This window comes from Phoca vitulina, unplaced genomic scaffold, assembly GCF_004348235.1.
Source record: "Phoca vitulina isolate PV1807 unplaced genomic scaffold, GSC_HSeal_1.0 scaffold3, whole genome shotgun sequence".
Classification (NCBI taxonomy): domain Eukaryota; kingdom Metazoa; phylum Chordata; class Mammalia; order Carnivora; family Phocidae; genus Phoca; species Phoca vitulina.
In genome coordinates this window covers 16582091-16600179 of record NW_022589706.1, presented here as the reverse complement: position 1 = coordinate 16600179, position 18089 = coordinate 16582091, and the positions used below count along the sequence as shown (strand labels likewise).

At 40.4% G+C, this 18089-nt stretch overlaps 3 protein-coding genes across 6 annotated transcripts in view; 2 read left to right on the top strand and 1 right to left on the bottom strand.

Moving 5' to 3' along the window:
• TBC1D19 (TBC1 domain family member 19) overlaps positions 1 to 18089 on the bottom strand; it is a 161254-nt gene that overhangs the window by 52425 nt on the left and 90740 nt on the right. For 3 of the 4 annotated variants that reach the window (XR_004298839.1, XM_032400137.1, XM_032400139.1), the window contains 2 exons: positions 17337 to 17411; positions 14051 to 14113 (listed from right to left, as the gene is read on the bottom strand). The exons of the other annotated variant lie outside the window; for it this stretch is intronic. Coding sequence is in view for 2 of the 3 variants with exons in the window: in XM_032400137.1 (XP_032256028.1) it covers positions 14051 to 14113; positions 17337 to 17411 (138 nt within the window). In the remaining variant the exon portion in view is untranslated. The remainder of the gene's footprint in view (positions 1 to 14050; positions 14114 to 17336; positions 17412 to 18089) is intronic. 4 annotated transcript variants of the gene reach the window in all.
• LOC116629890 (small ubiquitin-related modifier 2-like) lies at positions 784 to 6478 on the top strand. The gene has a single exon (XM_032400141.1). The coding sequence runs from the start codon at positions 6039 to 6041 to the stop codon at positions 6324 to 6326; it is 288 nt and encodes a 95-aa protein (XP_032256032.1). The 5' UTR covers positions 784 to 6038; the 3' UTR covers positions 6327 to 6478.
• On the top strand, positions 6494 to 10482 carry LOC116629889 (endogenous retrovirus group PABLB member 1 Env polyprotein). Its single transcript, XM_032400140.1, has one exon. The coding sequence runs from the start codon at positions 8153 to 8155 to the stop codon at positions 9572 to 9574; it is 1422 nt and encodes a 473-aa protein (XP_032256031.1). The 5' UTR covers positions 6494 to 8152; the 3' UTR covers positions 9575 to 10482.

The following is an 18089-nucleotide window of genomic DNA, read 5'->3' as shown; positions in this document are numbered from 1 at the left end:
CTTTAGATAAAAGAAGAAAGCTTCCTTCTCAACAATGAAAAAAAAAAAATCAAAAAAAAATGAAACCTCATCAATGAAAAAGATTAGCATTTTCATTCAGTATCTACAGCATGGTATGCACTAGGATTAACAATGAGGACCAAAACACTATGGAATTTATATGGGAGAGACAATCATAAAATAATCAAATAAGTCATAATAAGAGCTATAAATAAAAGGTATGAAAAGTACTACATAGTACTTTAAAAGCACATTTCAGATGGCCAAGACCTGGTTGTGTGTGTTTGTGTGGGGGAAGTAGGGTGTAGGTCAGGGAAGGTATACATCAGGAAATGATATTTTAGCTGAGAGCTGAGGGAAAAATAGGATTTACTTGGGGAAGACACGAGGGTAACAGTCTTTCACATCAAAGGAACTGTAGGTCTGATGGCCCTGAGGTAGAAAGGAACACAGGGAACTTGAGTGAAACAATCAGTGGTTGGAACACACCGGGCCGGAGAGTCAGGACAGAGGTAAGCAATGTGGCTGGGAAGGTGAGCCAGGCATGTAGGGTCACAGAGGCCCCATGAAGGATTTTGGTCTTTTTGGTTTTAATCACACAAGTGGCATGGATTGACTGGTGTTTTTAAAAGAACATTCTGGGCAATCAGATAAGAAAAAGAAATAAAAGACATCTGAATAGGCAGAAAAAAAAAAAACCAAATTGTCTTTATTTATAGATGATACTGAGACAGGGAAACTGAAGGGACCCCAAGAGAAAAAAAAAATTTTTTTTTCCCCTTTGCTTCTATTCTTGCCAGGACCTGCACCCCTGCCCTACGCATGCCTTAATGTATGTCCTCCTCATAAGGGACGAAGATTTAATGATTTCTTTGGAGACTTCCAGCACGACAGATACCATCTAAGGAATGACCAGGTGAGGCCATCATGTGCATATTCCAGACCACTGTCACTGAGCACCTTGACACTAAAACCTTCTGGCTCTAGGGAATAAGTGACTATGACGGACACCTGGACACTGTCCTTGTTTTGACCAGTTCCTGGATGCCTGAGAAGACACGTGTACCAAACCACAATGTCAATAAAAACCCAGACCCCAAGCACAGGCTCTCTTGTTTCCTTTCTGAGGCTCCCAGACACTCTATCTGATCTGCTCACTCTCTACTCTTCCAATAAACTCTTCTTTTGCCTCCTGCTGGCTCCATCCCGTGTGCAGCCAAGGACCCTCTTGGCTGGTCCTGTGGGACGCCTTCTGGGTCCTCAGACCCAGCTTGCCCGCATCATCTTGGCGACCAAAGGGACCCACAGAGGAACATTGGTATCCCCAGATTGAGTCTGCGAAGCACAACTTGGCTTTCGGGAACTGGTAAGTTCCTCCTCTGGGAAACAGAGCTGGTTTAATGCTGATGTAATTTTTGTCTCTGTGCTTCTCTGTTTTCTTCCTCCATTCTCCAGGGAGGAAGAGAAACTGGGAAAACTGGTCTGTGAACCTGCTCTTCTTACTCCCCATTCTCTCTGTGCTCTGAAACTCTTTTTACTCTGGCTTCCAGACAACTTCAAGGCTGTTAGTTGTCATGAGAGACTGAGTCACTCAGCTCCGAAGAAAAGGGATACTTGTTCCTTCCCGCTGAAAGGTGTTCTGAGGCAACTAAGGACCAAGGGAAGTATCAGAGATGATTTGAGACAGGTGTGGTCCCATAGAAAAACTTCCCCCCAACCATGGTAATTAATTTTTGGCTTACCCAGGGATGCACACAGAAGGACTGATCATCCAGTGCTGTGAGCCCCCATGGTGGTTTTAGACTGCCGCTGGGACAAACAGACAGATAAGGGGGGAAGATAGGCCCCCTGGTTCTCCCCATAAGTAGCACATTCGATCTACCACATGCTTTCCCTAGAATAGAGTCTGGACTTCTCTCTCTCTCTCTCTCCTTTCCACTGCCAAGTGGCTGTCTCCTCACGGCAATTCTGGGACATTGGAATAATGCTGGGGATTGGTGGCCAATCTTGTCGAGGACCAAAACTCTTAGAATAAAGAGTGGTCCTGGTGCCCCCAGTTGCAATGGGTTTTTGGCGTATAGGGATGAGACACACGGCATCTTGTTAGATGAGGGAGAAATGTGGCAAGTTGGAATCTTTTGCACCCTTTTGCTCACTATGCCAGACCCTATCACTCCTCTACACCTATTTCTACCCCTCTGAATTTTCGCCTTTTTGGCCCTTTAAACTGTTCACCCAGTCATTGAGGAATTATATTGTCTGACCATAGTATTCAGCATTAGCAGGCTTCCCTATCCTTAAGAGATTATCTTTCCTTTTGGTTTCTAGGAAACTCCATGACTTTGATCTGATTCATTTGGCCGGGGCCACTGTAGCCAATGACTCTCTCCTCTGCCTTAGATCTCTTGCATTCTAAACAATATCATCCTAGAATCTTTGCCCCAATCTGACTCCTTGCTTATGGTCCTAAATGGGGGCAAGAGTGAGCATTCCCACGGATTCCCATTTGTTTGTTATATAATTAGGCACAATTTATGCTGGAGAAGTTGAAAAAGAAGAAGCTAATATTCTATTGTAATGAGGCCTGGCCCCACTATCACTTGGGGGACCAAGAAACCTGGCCTGCAAATGGGAGTTTGAATTACAATACCATTTTACAGCTTGATTTATATTGTAAGAGGGAAGGGAAATGGAATGAAGTGCCTTCTGTGTTACCCTTTAGGGCCCTATATCAGGACCCCAAAGGACAATGTAAAGTTTGCGTGGCCTGAGTTCCTAAATCAGGGAGGCACTTGACATCCTGGAACTGATTTTGATGTTTGATCTGACTTGGGGGAAACCTACAGATCTTACTGTTTCATTGCTGCACTGTAGAGGAGGGAATGAGACCATGCATAGTTAAGCCAGTTAATTCGATAAAGTAAGGGAAGAAACTCAAAGAAAGGGTGAAAACCCAGCTCTCTTTGGAGGGTCTCTGATGGAGGCTTTCCAGAAGTATACCAGTACAGACCCCAATTCTCCAGAAGGGCCATCACTGTTGGCTGTGCATTTTATCCTGCAATCTGCAGCAGGTGTCAGGGGAAAATGACAGAAGGCAACTGGTGGGCCCTGAACTCCTATGAACCAATTGTTGGATATGGCTTTTGCTGTTTTTAATAATAGAGACAGGGCAGAGAAGATGGACATGTTTGTCCAAAATAAATGCCATGCCCCACTTTTGGCCACAGCAATGGGGAACTCACCACTCCAGGATCCCCATGTGTAGAAACCTACAAGGCTGGACTCTGGCAAAGCCTGGCTCACAAAAGGCTGGGGGTCCCAATCAATGTGCCTTCAGTGAGACGGACAGCCACTGGAAAAAGGATTGTCCCCACCTCAGAAGGAAGGTGGGTCCAGCCCCAAAAGCTTTGCTGGCCAAAGTTACAGAGGCCTGAAGGGGCCCGAGCTCTCCCTATGGCTCCTCCTGGACATCTCAACATAACCAAGAGCCTCAGGCGATCTCTGATGGGGCAAGTAAGGATACTGAATTTGCATTGGACACAGGAGCCACTTACTCTGTCCTGACTCAGCCTAATGGGCTTCTATCCCAGCACTCTTGTACAGTTACTGGAATAGATGGATGGGCACAGGTGAGACAACTGACTTGTCCAGTAGCTTGTGACAAGGGCTGTCTCTTGCTTTCACACAGCTTTCTCCTGTTACTTGAATGCCCTACTCCCTTACTGGGAGCAACTTACTTGCTAAGCCACAAACATAGGACTGACAGACCCAAATGTAGAGAAAACAAAGTTTATAATGGTAATGGGCCTAGACATGCAAGTGGGAAATAATATTTATGTGCCAGACAGTATACCGTCCCATATTACAATCAGAATAATGCCCAATGTATGGGAAACAGAGGTTCCTGGGAGAGCCAATAATATTTCATCCATTGTTATCTCCCTAAGACCACGTGTAGAATATTCTTGGAAAAGACCAGAAACCCAAGAAGGTATTCAGCCTCTAATTAAGAAGTTTTTGAAATATGGATTATTAACCCCTTGTAAGTGACCCTGCAATATCCCCATTCTACCAGTTAAGAAGCCAAACGGGGAGTACTGCTTTATCCAGGATTTAAGCGCAATGAATGAGGCAGTGATCCCTATTCATCCTATAGTCCCTAACCCTTATGCTATACTGACACAAGTTCCTCCAGATGCAAATTGGTTTATGGTATTAGACTTAAAGGATGCTTTCTTCTGCATACCGGAACACCCTGACTCCCCATATCTTTTTGCTTTTGAATGGACTGACCCTGATACTTGTGAGATCCCCCAGCTGACCAGGACGGTGCTGTCTCAGGGATTCAGAGACAGCCCATATTTGTTTGGGAATGCTTTAAAAATGGAAGGGGGGGGTTACAACAGATTAATGGAACTTTACTTCAATATATGGGTGATATATTGATTGCCAGCCCTACAAAAGAGGATTCTGATGAAAATACAACCCTCACCCTTAACTTTTTAGGACAATGGGGATACAGAGTATCTCCGCAGAAAACCCAGACTTCTAAGGAGAAGGTTCAATACCTGGGCTATGTCCTCACTCCAGAGGCACGGACACTGGCCCAGGACAGAAAATCATCCACACTGAATATTTTAGTACCACAAACAACAAGGCAGTTAAGAACCTTCTTAAGCATGCTAGGCTTTTGTTGCATTTGGATTCCAGGGTTTAGCCTTATGGCCAAACTCTTTTATAAAGCATTACAAGGAAGTGATTTAGAACCCCTGGAATGGAATGATGATTGCCACCAAGACTTCAAAGGTATGAAAGAAAAACTGAGCACTGCTCCTGTCTTGGTGCTCCCAAACCTGGAAAAAATCCTTCACCTCATATGTCTGAGAAAGGACAGGAATAGCCTTGTGTGTCCCAACTCAAAAACTCAAACCTGTTCCTAGCCCAGTAGCTTCTTTCTCCAAACAATTAGATCTGGTAGCAGAAGGATGGCCAGGATGTTTACCAGCAGTGTTGTGACTACCCACCTAGTTGGAGTAGCTAGCATATTTACTCTAGGAAAACATCTGGATGTCATGATCCCACATCAAGTCCAAGGGGTTTTAGAAGTCAAAGGGCACGAATGCTTAACAGGAGAGAGATTACTGAGGTATCAAGCCCTCCTCCTTGATACCCCTGATGTAACTAACCCTTCAGGTGTGTGGAGGCTTAAATCCAGCTCCTCTATTACCTGATGAAGGCAAGCAGGAGCTTCTAATCCACTCCTGTGTGGACACTGAAAAATAAGTGTATTCAAGGAGGCCCGATTTAAAGGACAAACCTTTGCCCAATCCAGAGGCCGAATGGTTTACAGATGGAAGTAGCTTTATGCATGAGGGAACCAGAAAAATCGGATATGCTATTGTCAGCCTACAGGAGGTAACTGAGGCACAAGCTTTCCCTCCCCATACTTCAGCACAAAGGGCCGAACTGATTGCTTTAACCTGAGCACTACAACTAGGTAAAGGGTTAAAGTTAAATATATATCCTGATTCTAAATATGGCTTCTTAATATTTCATGCCCATGCAGCCATCTGGAAAGGGGTACTACCAAATTCAAACAGCTCCCCTATGAAACATAAAGGGAAAATTTTAACATTATTAGAGGCTGTACAGCTTCCTTGGGAGGAGCCAGTTGTACACTGTAAAGGACACCAAAGAGACCAAACAATAAGGAGTAAAGGAAACGATTTTGCGGATAGAATAGCAAAAGGGACAGCAAGGAAGAAAGAGCTTGCTAGACAGGTTTTAGCTTCCAGAAGGTCCTCTGCAAGAAAGAAGCCCAAACTATACTCCCTCTGAGGCTCAATGGGCCTTACAAAAGGGATCTGAAATCGACTGGGATGGTATATATTAAATAACAAATATGTACTCCCCAAGGCATTGCAATGGAAAATAACTGAGCCTTCTTCTGCCACTCCTGGGGCTGCTTGTGTGCTCGCTCGGTGTGGACCTGGCACCTCTCTGGTGAAGCGGCAGCAGAGGAGACTCCAGTGCTCGCCATGGCGGAGGAAAAGCCCAAGGAAGAAGTCACGGCTGAGAACAACAATCATATTCATTTGAAGGTGGCGGGGCAGGATGGTTCTCTGGTGTACTTTAAGATTAAGAGGCATACACTACTTAGTAAACTGATGAAAGCCTACTGTGAACGACAGGGTCTGTCCATGACGCAGGTCAGGTTCCGATTTGACGGGCACCCGATCAAGGAAACGGACACGCCGGCGCTGCTGGAGATGCAGGATGAAGATGTAATTGATGTGTTCCAGCAGCAGACAGGAGGCGTCTGCTAGAGAGGGAACTCGCTGCTTCACTCCAGGACTCTGTTCCTCCACATCAGGAAGACATTCTCAGGTAGAACACCACAATCTGGTCCCACCACACCCTGACTACTGCAGTAGAGTTTTCTCTGTTCTTTCATTTTCCCCTCCCCCCTTCCCTTGTCTTTCATTTTCCCCTCCCCCCTTCCCTTGGTGGACATAAAGTAACTATATATGTGCACAAACACAATTGCCCTTTTTTTTTTTTTAACTAAATGGCCAATGGTATGTTTTGATTGACATCAAATGGAGATGGGATAGGGGAAAATACTGGTTCTGTGAGAATATCCCCTCTTTCCATTTGTGGCATGCTCAGTCGGCTCTTACCTTTATATTCCAGCAAGTTGTTTTGCTTTCACGGTTTAACAAAAAAAGAACAACATAAAAATCTTTGCATACCTTGTTTGACTGGAGAATTTTAATGTTTTTCATTTATCATTGTAAAACCAAGGACAATTTTATAATTTTTTTGTATGTAGCCATTACATGTAAGATGATCTGTCTTTAAGTGGGGATAAATTACTCTAAAAGAAATGAATCCTAGATTGTTTTCCTTTCAAGTGTCTTGTTGTTTAAATAAACTTCTTGTTTAAAATGAAAAAAAAAAAGAAAATAATTAAGCAAATACATGACTCCACTCACTTTGGTAGAGACACTATGGAAAATCTATTGCACCAAGTATTCAGAGGAAAGAATCTAGCCAAAACTCTAAGAGAAGTTGCCAGGGCATGTGAGATTTGTGTCAGAAATGACCCAGGGTCCCATCCTATGCCTCCCCTCTTAATTAAGCCAGTTCAATATAGAGGCACTTACCATGGGGAAGACTGGCCAACTGACTTCACTCAAATGCCACCCTCTCTGGGATAGAAGTATCTGCTGGTTTATGTGGATACATTGACAGGGTAGGTAGAAGCCTTCCCTATTAGAACAGACAGGGCTTTAGAGGTTTCTAAGATCTTATTAAAGGAAGTCATACCTAGGTTTGGACTTCTCTGGAGTCTGCAAAGTGATAATGGACCCTCTTTCGCTGCTAAAATAACACAATTATCAGGGACCCTAGGGATCTGCTATCAACTTCATCTCTCATGGAGGCCTCAATCTTCAGGAAAAGTGGACAAAATGAACCACATCTTTAAACGAACTTTGGCAAAACTCTGTCGAGAAACTCATGAAACATGGTATAAGCTGTTGCTGATTGCTTTACTCAGAATAAGAGTGGCTCCAAAGGAGAGTCTTAAATTGAACCCCTTTGAAATGACATATGGAAAATATGACGTTTTCTCACTGCAACTTTATGGTTTGCTGAGGAAACCAATCGAATTTTAAAATACATTCCTAGTCTGGGTAAAGCACTAGTCTCTCCAAAAGTATGGAAAGAAAGTACTTCCAAACCCCACTGAAGACAAGCAGTCTGTGCCCATGCCATCAGGGAGCAAGAGACCATTAAAAACATGGAAAAGGGGGTCACCAGAAGATCAGCTTGAACCAAGGTGGGAAAGGGCCCTATCAGCTTTTACTCAGCACCCCCACAGCAGTAAAACTTAAAGGTCTCTTGAGCTGGGTTCACTTGTCCAGAATCAAACCTATCTCTCCTGAGTCTCTGCAGGAGCCAACTTTGATACCACCTCCAAGGGAAGAAGGGGACACATATGCCTGTGAGCCTGTCAACGAATTAAACCTATCTTTTCAAGAAAATACCTGCTGCAGTGTCTACCTGGAGCTCCCAGCATCCACCCATGCCTGCGAACCTGAGGAAAAGACTAAAGTTGCTGCTCTGAAGGACCAATAAGTAAGGCTCGATGGCGCTTTTAAAATCTTTCACTTTTCTAAATTTACTCTTTCCTTACCTATCTCTAGGACAAGCTACTGGCCCCAATTTATTTTTGCAATGGGCTCAACACTACGCTGACAGTTTACAGAAAAGTTCCTGCTGGATTTGTGGCCTCCTCCCTTTATCCAGCACCTCAGGCCTCCCGTGGTGGGTTTCTCCTTTACAAGGCACAGACTGGCATTACTTACACCAATATGTAAAAGATATGGTTTTCCAGCCAAATACAAGCATATATAGGGACATCTCTATCACTAACAGCAATGTTTCTTGTTGGCCTATGGTAAATATTACCTGGAATTCTCCAGGCCATAAAAGACCTTTTTCCTACCCCCAGACTGCCAAAATCATGACTGAATATGCCAACTCTAAGACTGAAAATAAGAAAGCATTGTGGGGAACAACTAAGCCTAATAATATGAGATATACCGAGGATGGTTATTTTCAAGTATGGGATGAATTTATGTGGCTTACTCCTACCATAGGCCAATTAAACCAGAAAGCTCTTTTATGTTGGGAGCAAAGAAATCATACCTATGATGCCTGGCCTAATAGCACCCGTGAATTAGGATGGCTCTCCCCAGGAGCTTGTACCCATATCATTGTTTTACAATCAACTGACTGGTTTGCTACTGATTGGATAAGACGACCAGGCATCAGATGGTTAGCACCCAATGGAACTCAATGGCTATGTGGCACAAATTTGTGGCCTTGGCTACCCCCTGGATGGATAGGGCGTTGTACCCTGGGTTTTCCCTGGATACAAGGGAGATTGCGTAAAAAATTATCTATGCCTGCAAATTATCCCCATCTACTCCATCGCTGGACACGGTCAGTCTTCCACTGGTATGATCACCTGTTAGGTATTTTCCTGCCCCAACTGGGAATAGAAGACATAATCTGGCACATAGAGGCCCTCACAAACTATACCAGACACGCCCTTAATGATACTATGCATGCACTCAGCCTGTTAAATTCTGAAGTTGCATTAATGAGAAAGGCTGTATTACAAAATAGGATGGCCTTAGACATAATAACAGCAGCTCAAGGAGGAACCTGTGCTATCATTAAGACTGAATGTTGTGTATATATCCCAGATAACTCAGCTAATGTATCTAAACTTTTATCAGACATGCACAACCAAATTGAAGCAATGTCTGACTCCTCTAGTTCCCTCAATGATTGGATTTATTCCTGGTTTGGTGGAAATGGATGGTCTTGGTGGAAAAAACTTCTTTTACTAGTAGTAGCAATAGTTCTGCTAGGGCTTTTTCTTTGCTGTGGGAGCTATTGTTGTTGCATGTTCTGCATAAATATGTCAGAAAAATTATCAGAACGGATATTCTCTAGGAGGCGTTCTATTTTAAGGATGAGGCCTCATGAACATCTTTGACAATCTACAAGTAGGGGCCCTTCATTTAACTGGGATTTTTATGCGTTCCAATAGGCAGGGTCTACAATCCCTTTCAGCCTGAAGAAGCTACAGAAGATGAGACCTTCGCCCTTCAACACCCCTTAAGAATACGAGAATGAAAATCCCATAGCAGGGAATGAGACAGGGAAATCGAAGGGGACCCCATGAGAAAAAAAAAAAAAAAGGTTTGGCTTTTTTTTTTCCTCCTTTGCTTCTTTTTCTGGCTTCTATTCTTGCTAGGACCTGCACCCCTGCCCTATACATACCTTAATGTATGTCCTCCTCATAAGGGATGAGGAGTTAATGATTTCTTTGGAGTCTTCTAGCACAACAGATACCATCTAAGGAATGACCAGGTGAGGCCATTATGTGCACATTATAGACCACTGTCACTAAACACCTTGATGCCAAGACCCCCGGGCTCCAGGGAATAAGTGACTTATGATGGACACCTGGACCCTGTCTTCATTCTGATCGGTTCCTGGATGCCTGAGAAGACACATGCACCAGACCACAATCATCAATAAAAACCTCAGACCCCAAGCAAAGACTCCCTCTTTTCCTTTCTGAGTCACCCAGATACTCCATCTGTATCTGCTCTCTATACCTTCAATAAACTCTGCTTTCACCTCCTGCTGGCTCATGTTTGACTTCCATCCTGTGTGAAGCCAAGGACCCTCTAGGCTGGTCCAGTGGGACCCCCTCTGAGTCCTCAGACCTGACCCACCTGCATCAATATGAACTTATATACATAAAAATCCTAAAGACTCCACCAAAAAGCTGCTAGAACTAACTAATCAACCAATTCAGTAAAGTTGCAGGATGTAAAACCAACATCAGAAGACAGTTGCATTTCTTTTTTTTTTTTTTAAAGATATTTATTTATTTGAGAGACAGAGAGAGAGCATGAGAGAGTGGCAGAGGGAGGGGGAAAAGCAGACTCCCCGCTGAGCAGGGAGCCCAACACAGGGCTCAATCCCAGGACCCTGAGATCATGACCTGAGCTGAAGGCAGACACTTAACCGACTGAGCCACCCAGGCGCCCAACAGTTGCATTTCTATACATTAATAACAAAACAGCTTAAAAAAAACACCCAATAATTCCATCCACAATAACATCCAAAAGAATAAGATACTAAGGAATAAATTTACCCAAGGAGGTGAACGATCTACACTGATAAGTATAAGACTTTGATGAAAGAAACTGAAGAAGACACAAATGGAAAAAAATCTCCGTGTTCATGGATCAGAAGAAATAATATTGTTGAAATGTCGATATTACCAAAAGCCATCTACAGATTCAATGCAATCCCTATCAAAATTCCAATGGCATTTTTCACAGAAACAGAAAAACCGATCCTAAAACTTGTATAAACACATGAAGGACCCTGAATAGCTACAGCAGTCTTGAGAAAGAACAACAAAGTGGAGGCATTACACTTCCTGATTTCAAACTACACTTCAAAGCTACAGTAATCAAAACCTTATGGCACTGGCATAAAAACAGACACAAGAGATCAATGGAACAGAATCAAGAGCACAGAAATAAACCCCTGCATATACAGTCAACTCATATTTGACAAGGGAGCCAGGAATACTCAATACAGAAAGGATAGTACGTCAATAAATGGTGTGGGGAAAACCGGATATTCACATACAGAAGAATGGAATTAGACCCCTATTTCACATCGCTCACAAAAGTAAACTTAAAATGGATTAAAGACTTAAATTTAAGACCTGATCCATAAAACTCCTAGAAGAAAACATCAAGAAAATTTCCTTGACATTGGTCTTGGCAGTGATTTCTTGGATACGATGCCAAAAGCACAAGGAACAAAAGCAAAAATAAATGAGACTCCATCAAACATGAGTCTGCTTATTTGTTTGCTGACTTGGTTGAAATATTTTACCGAGGTTCCTTTCTCTCACAGTGTGAAGCCTCTGATGTGTGTCAGAGGATGCAGCCTTGCGGGTACAGTCACTCCTCGATGACACAAGTTTTAGCAGGGCTCTCTGTAATCGTCTCTCTCTCTGACCTCTCTGCTAAGCTTTCTGCCCCCCCCCCCCCCCCCCCATATCACAACCAGACGTTCGGCTCCACTAACTGCCAGGTGATTGCTCTACTGTTTTCAACAACATTCTCAGGTATAAACTGTACCACAGTCGGATACAATCAAATTTTGAATCCTTCACAGAGGTCATTTTTGAGGCCAGTCTTTGAAATTTGTTACTACCCAGGCAAGGCTCTTCCCAGCTGTCTCCTCCTCTGGTCTCTCTGGTAAACTAGGTGGCTTGTAGTTTTAGCTCATTACTCTCATGAAGCTAATTGTCTCCTCTTAATTGCCTATCATTAAAATCTCCATTGTTTTAGAGAAACCCATTAAACTTGAACTTCCCACATTCCATTTAAAGTCAGTTCTTTGTGGACAGCTTCATTGGTCGCTTTTCTTATGTCCCTGGACAAAATCTCTGAGTCGCTGCTCTGGAGCTAGGAGTAGGACTGTGGCCCACTTCTGATTTCTGAGGACATTGGTTGGGGACAGTAAACTTCTGGTGTTCTCAGCTTGCCTCTCCCAGTGAGGAACTGCCACCCTATGAGCAAACTGGGGTGAGGGAAGTGGGGCCCCAGTATTCTCAGCCTATTGAGAGCAGGTAGAGCATATGGGGCAGAGGCCTACCCTATGAGTGGAGGGCAGGTGGAAGAAGGGAGCTTCTGACTTCTTGGCAGCAATATTCTGGAATTTAGCATCTGCAACAAGGAGCTAAAGGATATGAGAAATACTGGCTACCTACACCTTCTATAGAGCTAGTGTAGCCCTTGACTGGAAGTTAAAGGGAAAGGGAACCCCATCTTCTTGGTCACACTCAGATGAACTGAAGCTTCTGTCTTGTTGATCTCGGGGTGAGGGGAAGGAGAGAGTGTGTCTTGGCTCAAGTGCCACAGACTGTTCTTACTGGGGATTTAGTAGCTTCTCTTGAATAATTTTTTTTTTTTTTTTTTCTGATTTGATGTATGACCTTAGGACCATTTTCAGATACTTAAAATATTTTTGTTTTTAAAATAATTTTTCACCAGTTTTCTGCTGGGGATGGTTCCATGCTACCATTCCAAAAGTGCTAATATCCACTCAATTTTCTTAAGTTTAGAGGCCATCAGTAAAATAACATTAATATATAAATGAAATGTTAACTTTACCCATATATTCAGAATTTTACTGATTACTAACAATTAGACACTGGGGTATACATACTGGTGACATAAATAAATAAACTTTCAGATTTTTGTATTTTCTAAATTTTAATTAATAACTGACTTTACATTAAAAATGGAATTTTAAATCCTTACTATTTTTTAAAATAAAAAATTAATCACATATGTGAAATCATTAAAATCCTCTTAAATTTGTTTCTAGGGTTATTTCAAATTTAATTTTATCAATAAAGTCTTTGGATTTCAGTGCTTTGAATGAATAATTAAACTTTGAGAGATTCTTTTTTAACTCTTTTTCTTAAACAGATGCATACTACTACCACTATTACCAACAGAAATCTGTTAATCCAAACAACTGGAACTGATTTCTATTTACTCAAGCTGAAATTACTACGTGGAAAGTAGATATTTTCACCATGACATTTATATTGACACTCAAAATAAAATTATTAATATATATGTGTGATCTTTTAAAAAAGAATATCATCTAGGCAATTCTATATAAATTACACATTTTCTATTTATGACAAGATGTTTTAATTTTAGTAGATACAAAGAAGACTTAGGTAAGGACCCAAACATCTACAACATCAGCATATGAGATGATCAAAGAATAATCAAGACACCTCAAACTGATTTCAAAACATTTAATTATTTATTCAATACTTTTAATAGAAAAGTGTCATGTAAAATGCTTTTTCTAAACATCTTGGGATGGCTTAAGTATGTATTTAACACCCAATTTAAGAATCCGTGCCTATACCTCCCCTAGTCATAGCAAATATGACCAAAAGAAACAGTCCAAACACTCATTTGAGAACTCTTATTCTCCCACCCAATTCCACATAAGAACAAAAGTTAACCTTATTCTAAACTTAGAATATTTGATAAGGGCGCCTGGGTGGCTCAGTTGGTTAAGCGACTGCCTTCGGCTCAGGTCATGATCCTGGAGGCCCTGGATCGAGTCCCGCATCGGGCTCCCTGCTCGGCAGGGAGTCTGCTTCTCCCTCTGACCCTCCCGACCCTCCCCCCTCTCATGCTCTCTCTCTCTCAGTCTCTCTCTCTCAAATAAATAAATAAAATCTTTGAAAAAAAAAAATTTTTTAAAAAAAAGAATATTTGATAAAAAACAAACATGGTTTAGATTTCAGGAGGATTCAGTTAAAAACAGAGATATCTCCTAAAGTATGATGAATTAGAGCACTTAAAACAAGAACATTATATGTTTTGATTTTTCAACTTACCTGATATAAATAATCTTCAAATACAAAATAATAATCATCATTGCTTGCTGTCAACTTCACATCCTATAATTAAAGGTAGAGAGTACTGAAAAGAACCTAAAGGAATATGTCTATAGTATTACGACATAAATGCATTATTTAGAAATAACACTGTAATGATTTTACTTATGTATGATTAGAAATGTCTCAATTAGATTTCATCACTGCTATAAATTTACTTGACTAATAATATATATACATTACTGGACCTCAAATTGCCCACAACTTTTTAGGTTCCGTTAGTAATTCCTTATTATTTATTTTAATTTTTATCTTCTTTTAATCTAATATTTAAGTGTTTTAAAGTTGGAAAAGCAGATGCAATCATAAGATCCAGAAGAAACCATAGCAAGCTGGCCCCAAATTACTGTTCCAAAATCATCCTCTACTGTTCAAGTTCACATTCTTGCCATTCCCTTGAAATACCAAACATCTTCCACACCATTGTGATTATTCATTTGCAAGTCATTGCATATTACCCCACAAACAACTGTTTATCTTCAAGAAGTCTACAATCTCACCACAGAAATATGGGAACAATTATAAAGAAATATTAAAGAAATCCAAGATAATATTGCTCAATCTATGAATTTCAAACAAGCCGTTGAGTATAGTAGCAATCAAGGGAGGATGAAATGAATTATGGATGACTCTGGAGGTAGTGAATATGTGCTAAGTCTAGAAAAACTTAAAGACACAAATTAAGAGAAAAGAAAGGGGTCAGTCTTCCAAGTCAGAAGACAATATGGGTAGAAGCAGAGATTGTGCATTCTCAATAGAGATGATATTACCTCTAAGGGGGTGAGAATTAGTTCTCCAAGGCCAAAAAATTTCACATATTACAATGGTTTATAGGCCCCCAAATCTTACTCTTTGGTATTTAATTTTTTTATATTAGAGAAGAATTAATTTTTCTCTTCAGCAAGCTAATAATGAAGAAAAGGTTGAGAAACACTGGTATAAACTGTCAGGTCATAGTAAGTGGTGCAAAACTGTAGAAAGTGTGGATACAAGGCAACTTTGTGGGAAAAAAATACAGTCCAGAGAAAACATTGAATAATTTGGCTTAGGGAGGGTTTGGTGATGTTCTAAATTTAGTATTGCCTTGTTCCATCCATTCCTTCAACCACTAACATAATTTTACTTTATTTTCAGTTAAATTAAAAATTAGTCTTTGCCATAGGGAGCTGTAATGAAACTTCAAATAATTTTTTTAAATGCCCATTCTCTCCAAAGCTGACTTTAATAACATTTGGAGTTGCTCCAAAAAGATCAGCGAAGCTCAACACACACAAATCAGGAACAACCAGAGATAGGTATCTTCCTAAAAATATTCAAGCTGTGGACTGTCAGGATTGATTCTACTAAAACTTACATTTAATTTTTCAGATACAAACTGTTTACCTCTTCCTTTACTGATTCAAACTGAAATTCATCTTGGCAGCAAAGAGAATTCTCATGCTAGCCCTCCCTGAGTTTCTGAACTTCCCTTGTGAGTCTTCTTCATTTGAATAGAAAAATGGTTGAAAGGCATGAAAGCTCAAAAGATCTCTTAACGCTAGTGCTAAAATAATCCCCTGAGCACAACTGTTTGACCTCAGTTAACAATAGTAACTGTGATCCAAACCTATGTAAAACTTCTGAGAGAGTCAAGACTTTGATTCCTGTAGTGAATAGTGATTTAAAAAGTATGGTTGTGAAGTTATCTACATTCAAATCTTGACTTTGCTACTTAATATGTGAATTTAACTAATTTCTCTAATCTTTCTTTACTTCAGTTCCCTCATCTGTAAAATGGTAAAACAATAGTACTTCCTATTTTGCTATAACACATGTCAATATGTGGCTGGGGGGTAAGGGAACGATATCTGTTATAACATGGAAATTGTGTTGGTTCACATGCAACTTTTCTTTTAATAGGGGTGCCAAAATGGCAAGAGTAGAATTACAACCTTCAGCAAGAAAGGAAAAATGCCTTCAGCTCAGCTGCTGCACAGGCATGAGCCCTTATAATTGCATTTCAAGAAAATTAAAAACAAATGACCATATGAGGAGCTCCCTCTCCAGACAGGCACACCCCTGGCCCACACATCTCCTAGGTGCTTCCTCTTGTGCCCACCTTAACAGCAGCCCCAGGGATCCAGTGTTACCACTCCCACCTGCATTCTGTTAGCATTTCTACTTCATTATATTTGTATTTTTAATAGCTCCTGCAGGAGCAGCCTGCTGGCTGTCCAATTCATCTTCCAAACTATCAATAATTGTTTTTGTTCATGCTCTGGTTACAAAGTTGCAAAAGCTACCCCAATGCTATTTTTCCCATAAGCTCTATTATCTTTAATGTATGATTTTACTGAATGTAAGGCTTTTTCCCAGGAAAAAAAAGGTGCATTTATCTATAAATGATACCTAAATGCTGGTATCTGATACTCTTAAGGTAGTTTTCAGGATTAAGGACAATCTATGTGAAGAGTTTGGAACACTGTATGGCACATGGTAGACAGTCATTAAATGCCAGGTGTTGTTGTTATTAACCTTGGTCACGTTCCACCCATAAAAATCTTCAGGTCCTCAACCTGTAATTTTCTCTCTCCCATTTCTGAGGCCTGAAATAATATGCCCTTCTTCTCTATCTTACAAGTCCTAAATTAAAAATCCAAGTCTTTTAAATAGCCCAATTATTAATCCAGAATCAGACATATCCTATATCATGCTTATACTATCTACATCTCAACTCCCAACTCAATATCAGATGCCTGGAGACAAAAACTCAACGTATCCCTATCATAAACCTTGAGATGTGCTTGACCAGATGTCTAAAACTACAAAAAATTAAAAATAAAAACGAATTCAATACAAGAGAATAAGCAAGTAGGCCCTAAAGAATCATGAGATAAATAAGATAAAAATATTAGTCTGATTTTGACTCTCAAAAATATAGTCTGATTTTTCTTTCAGTTGCATTTTTATTCGGTTTGTGTGGAAATGTTTATCATTCTTTTAATCAAAAATGGGAGTATCAGGAAAGAATCATGAGGACAGCTTCAAAGAGAAGGAGGATAATATTGACTGGAGACTACAAATTTTGAAAATGAACCTTACCTTTACAAGTACAAAGATCACTTACAATTATTTTTCAAGGTTAACATGTATTATCATACAAAGCACAGGTCCTGTATGTTAAAGACTCACAATAATTGTTTAATGATATTACTGAAATGAAAAAACTATGTACACCTTCACTTACTTTATAGATTAGACTGTCCACCAAAAGGTCATGTTGTATCACATTGGTCTTAAGCTGCTCATAATATAAGATATCCTAGATTTAAAAGTAAAACAAGCAAACAAAATTAAAGGTCAATCAGATTTATAAAGTCAGCCTCAAATTTTAATAAATAATAATCATTAATACTATCATAAACACCAAGAGGACTTCATTTTATTCACTTCTATATTCTCCATGCCTGGCCAATAGTAGATACTCAATAAACATACCTAATCCCATCACTTAGGATAAGATCTGGGCACCTGGTGGGTATTCAATCAACATTTGCTAAACTGATTAACCATTATTTAACTTCAATAGCAAATACAATAATATTTATTAATTATTAGATGCCAGAAACTGTTTTATTAACCCATACATGGGTTAACTCATTTAATCCCATACCAACAAAATAAAATAGCTCAGTGATTATTATTCCCAATTATATTTGAGAAACAGATCCAGAGAAAAAAGCAACTTGCTGTCCAAAGCCACAAAGGTAGTAAGATTTGATCCCAGGAAACCAGGCCCTAGAACCTACGCAAAAACCCAGAAGGACTACTCTATATGCTTTTCTAATATCTAAATTATTATAAAATAAAAAGGTTAAAGATCCTAAATCATCCCAGCTAGTAAAAGCAATCACATAGTGGTGCGAGCCAAGCTACTCATGCTGTTTGACAAAGTCCAAGTATGGGGGACGATCCTGAAAACAGGAGACTCCACAGCTGG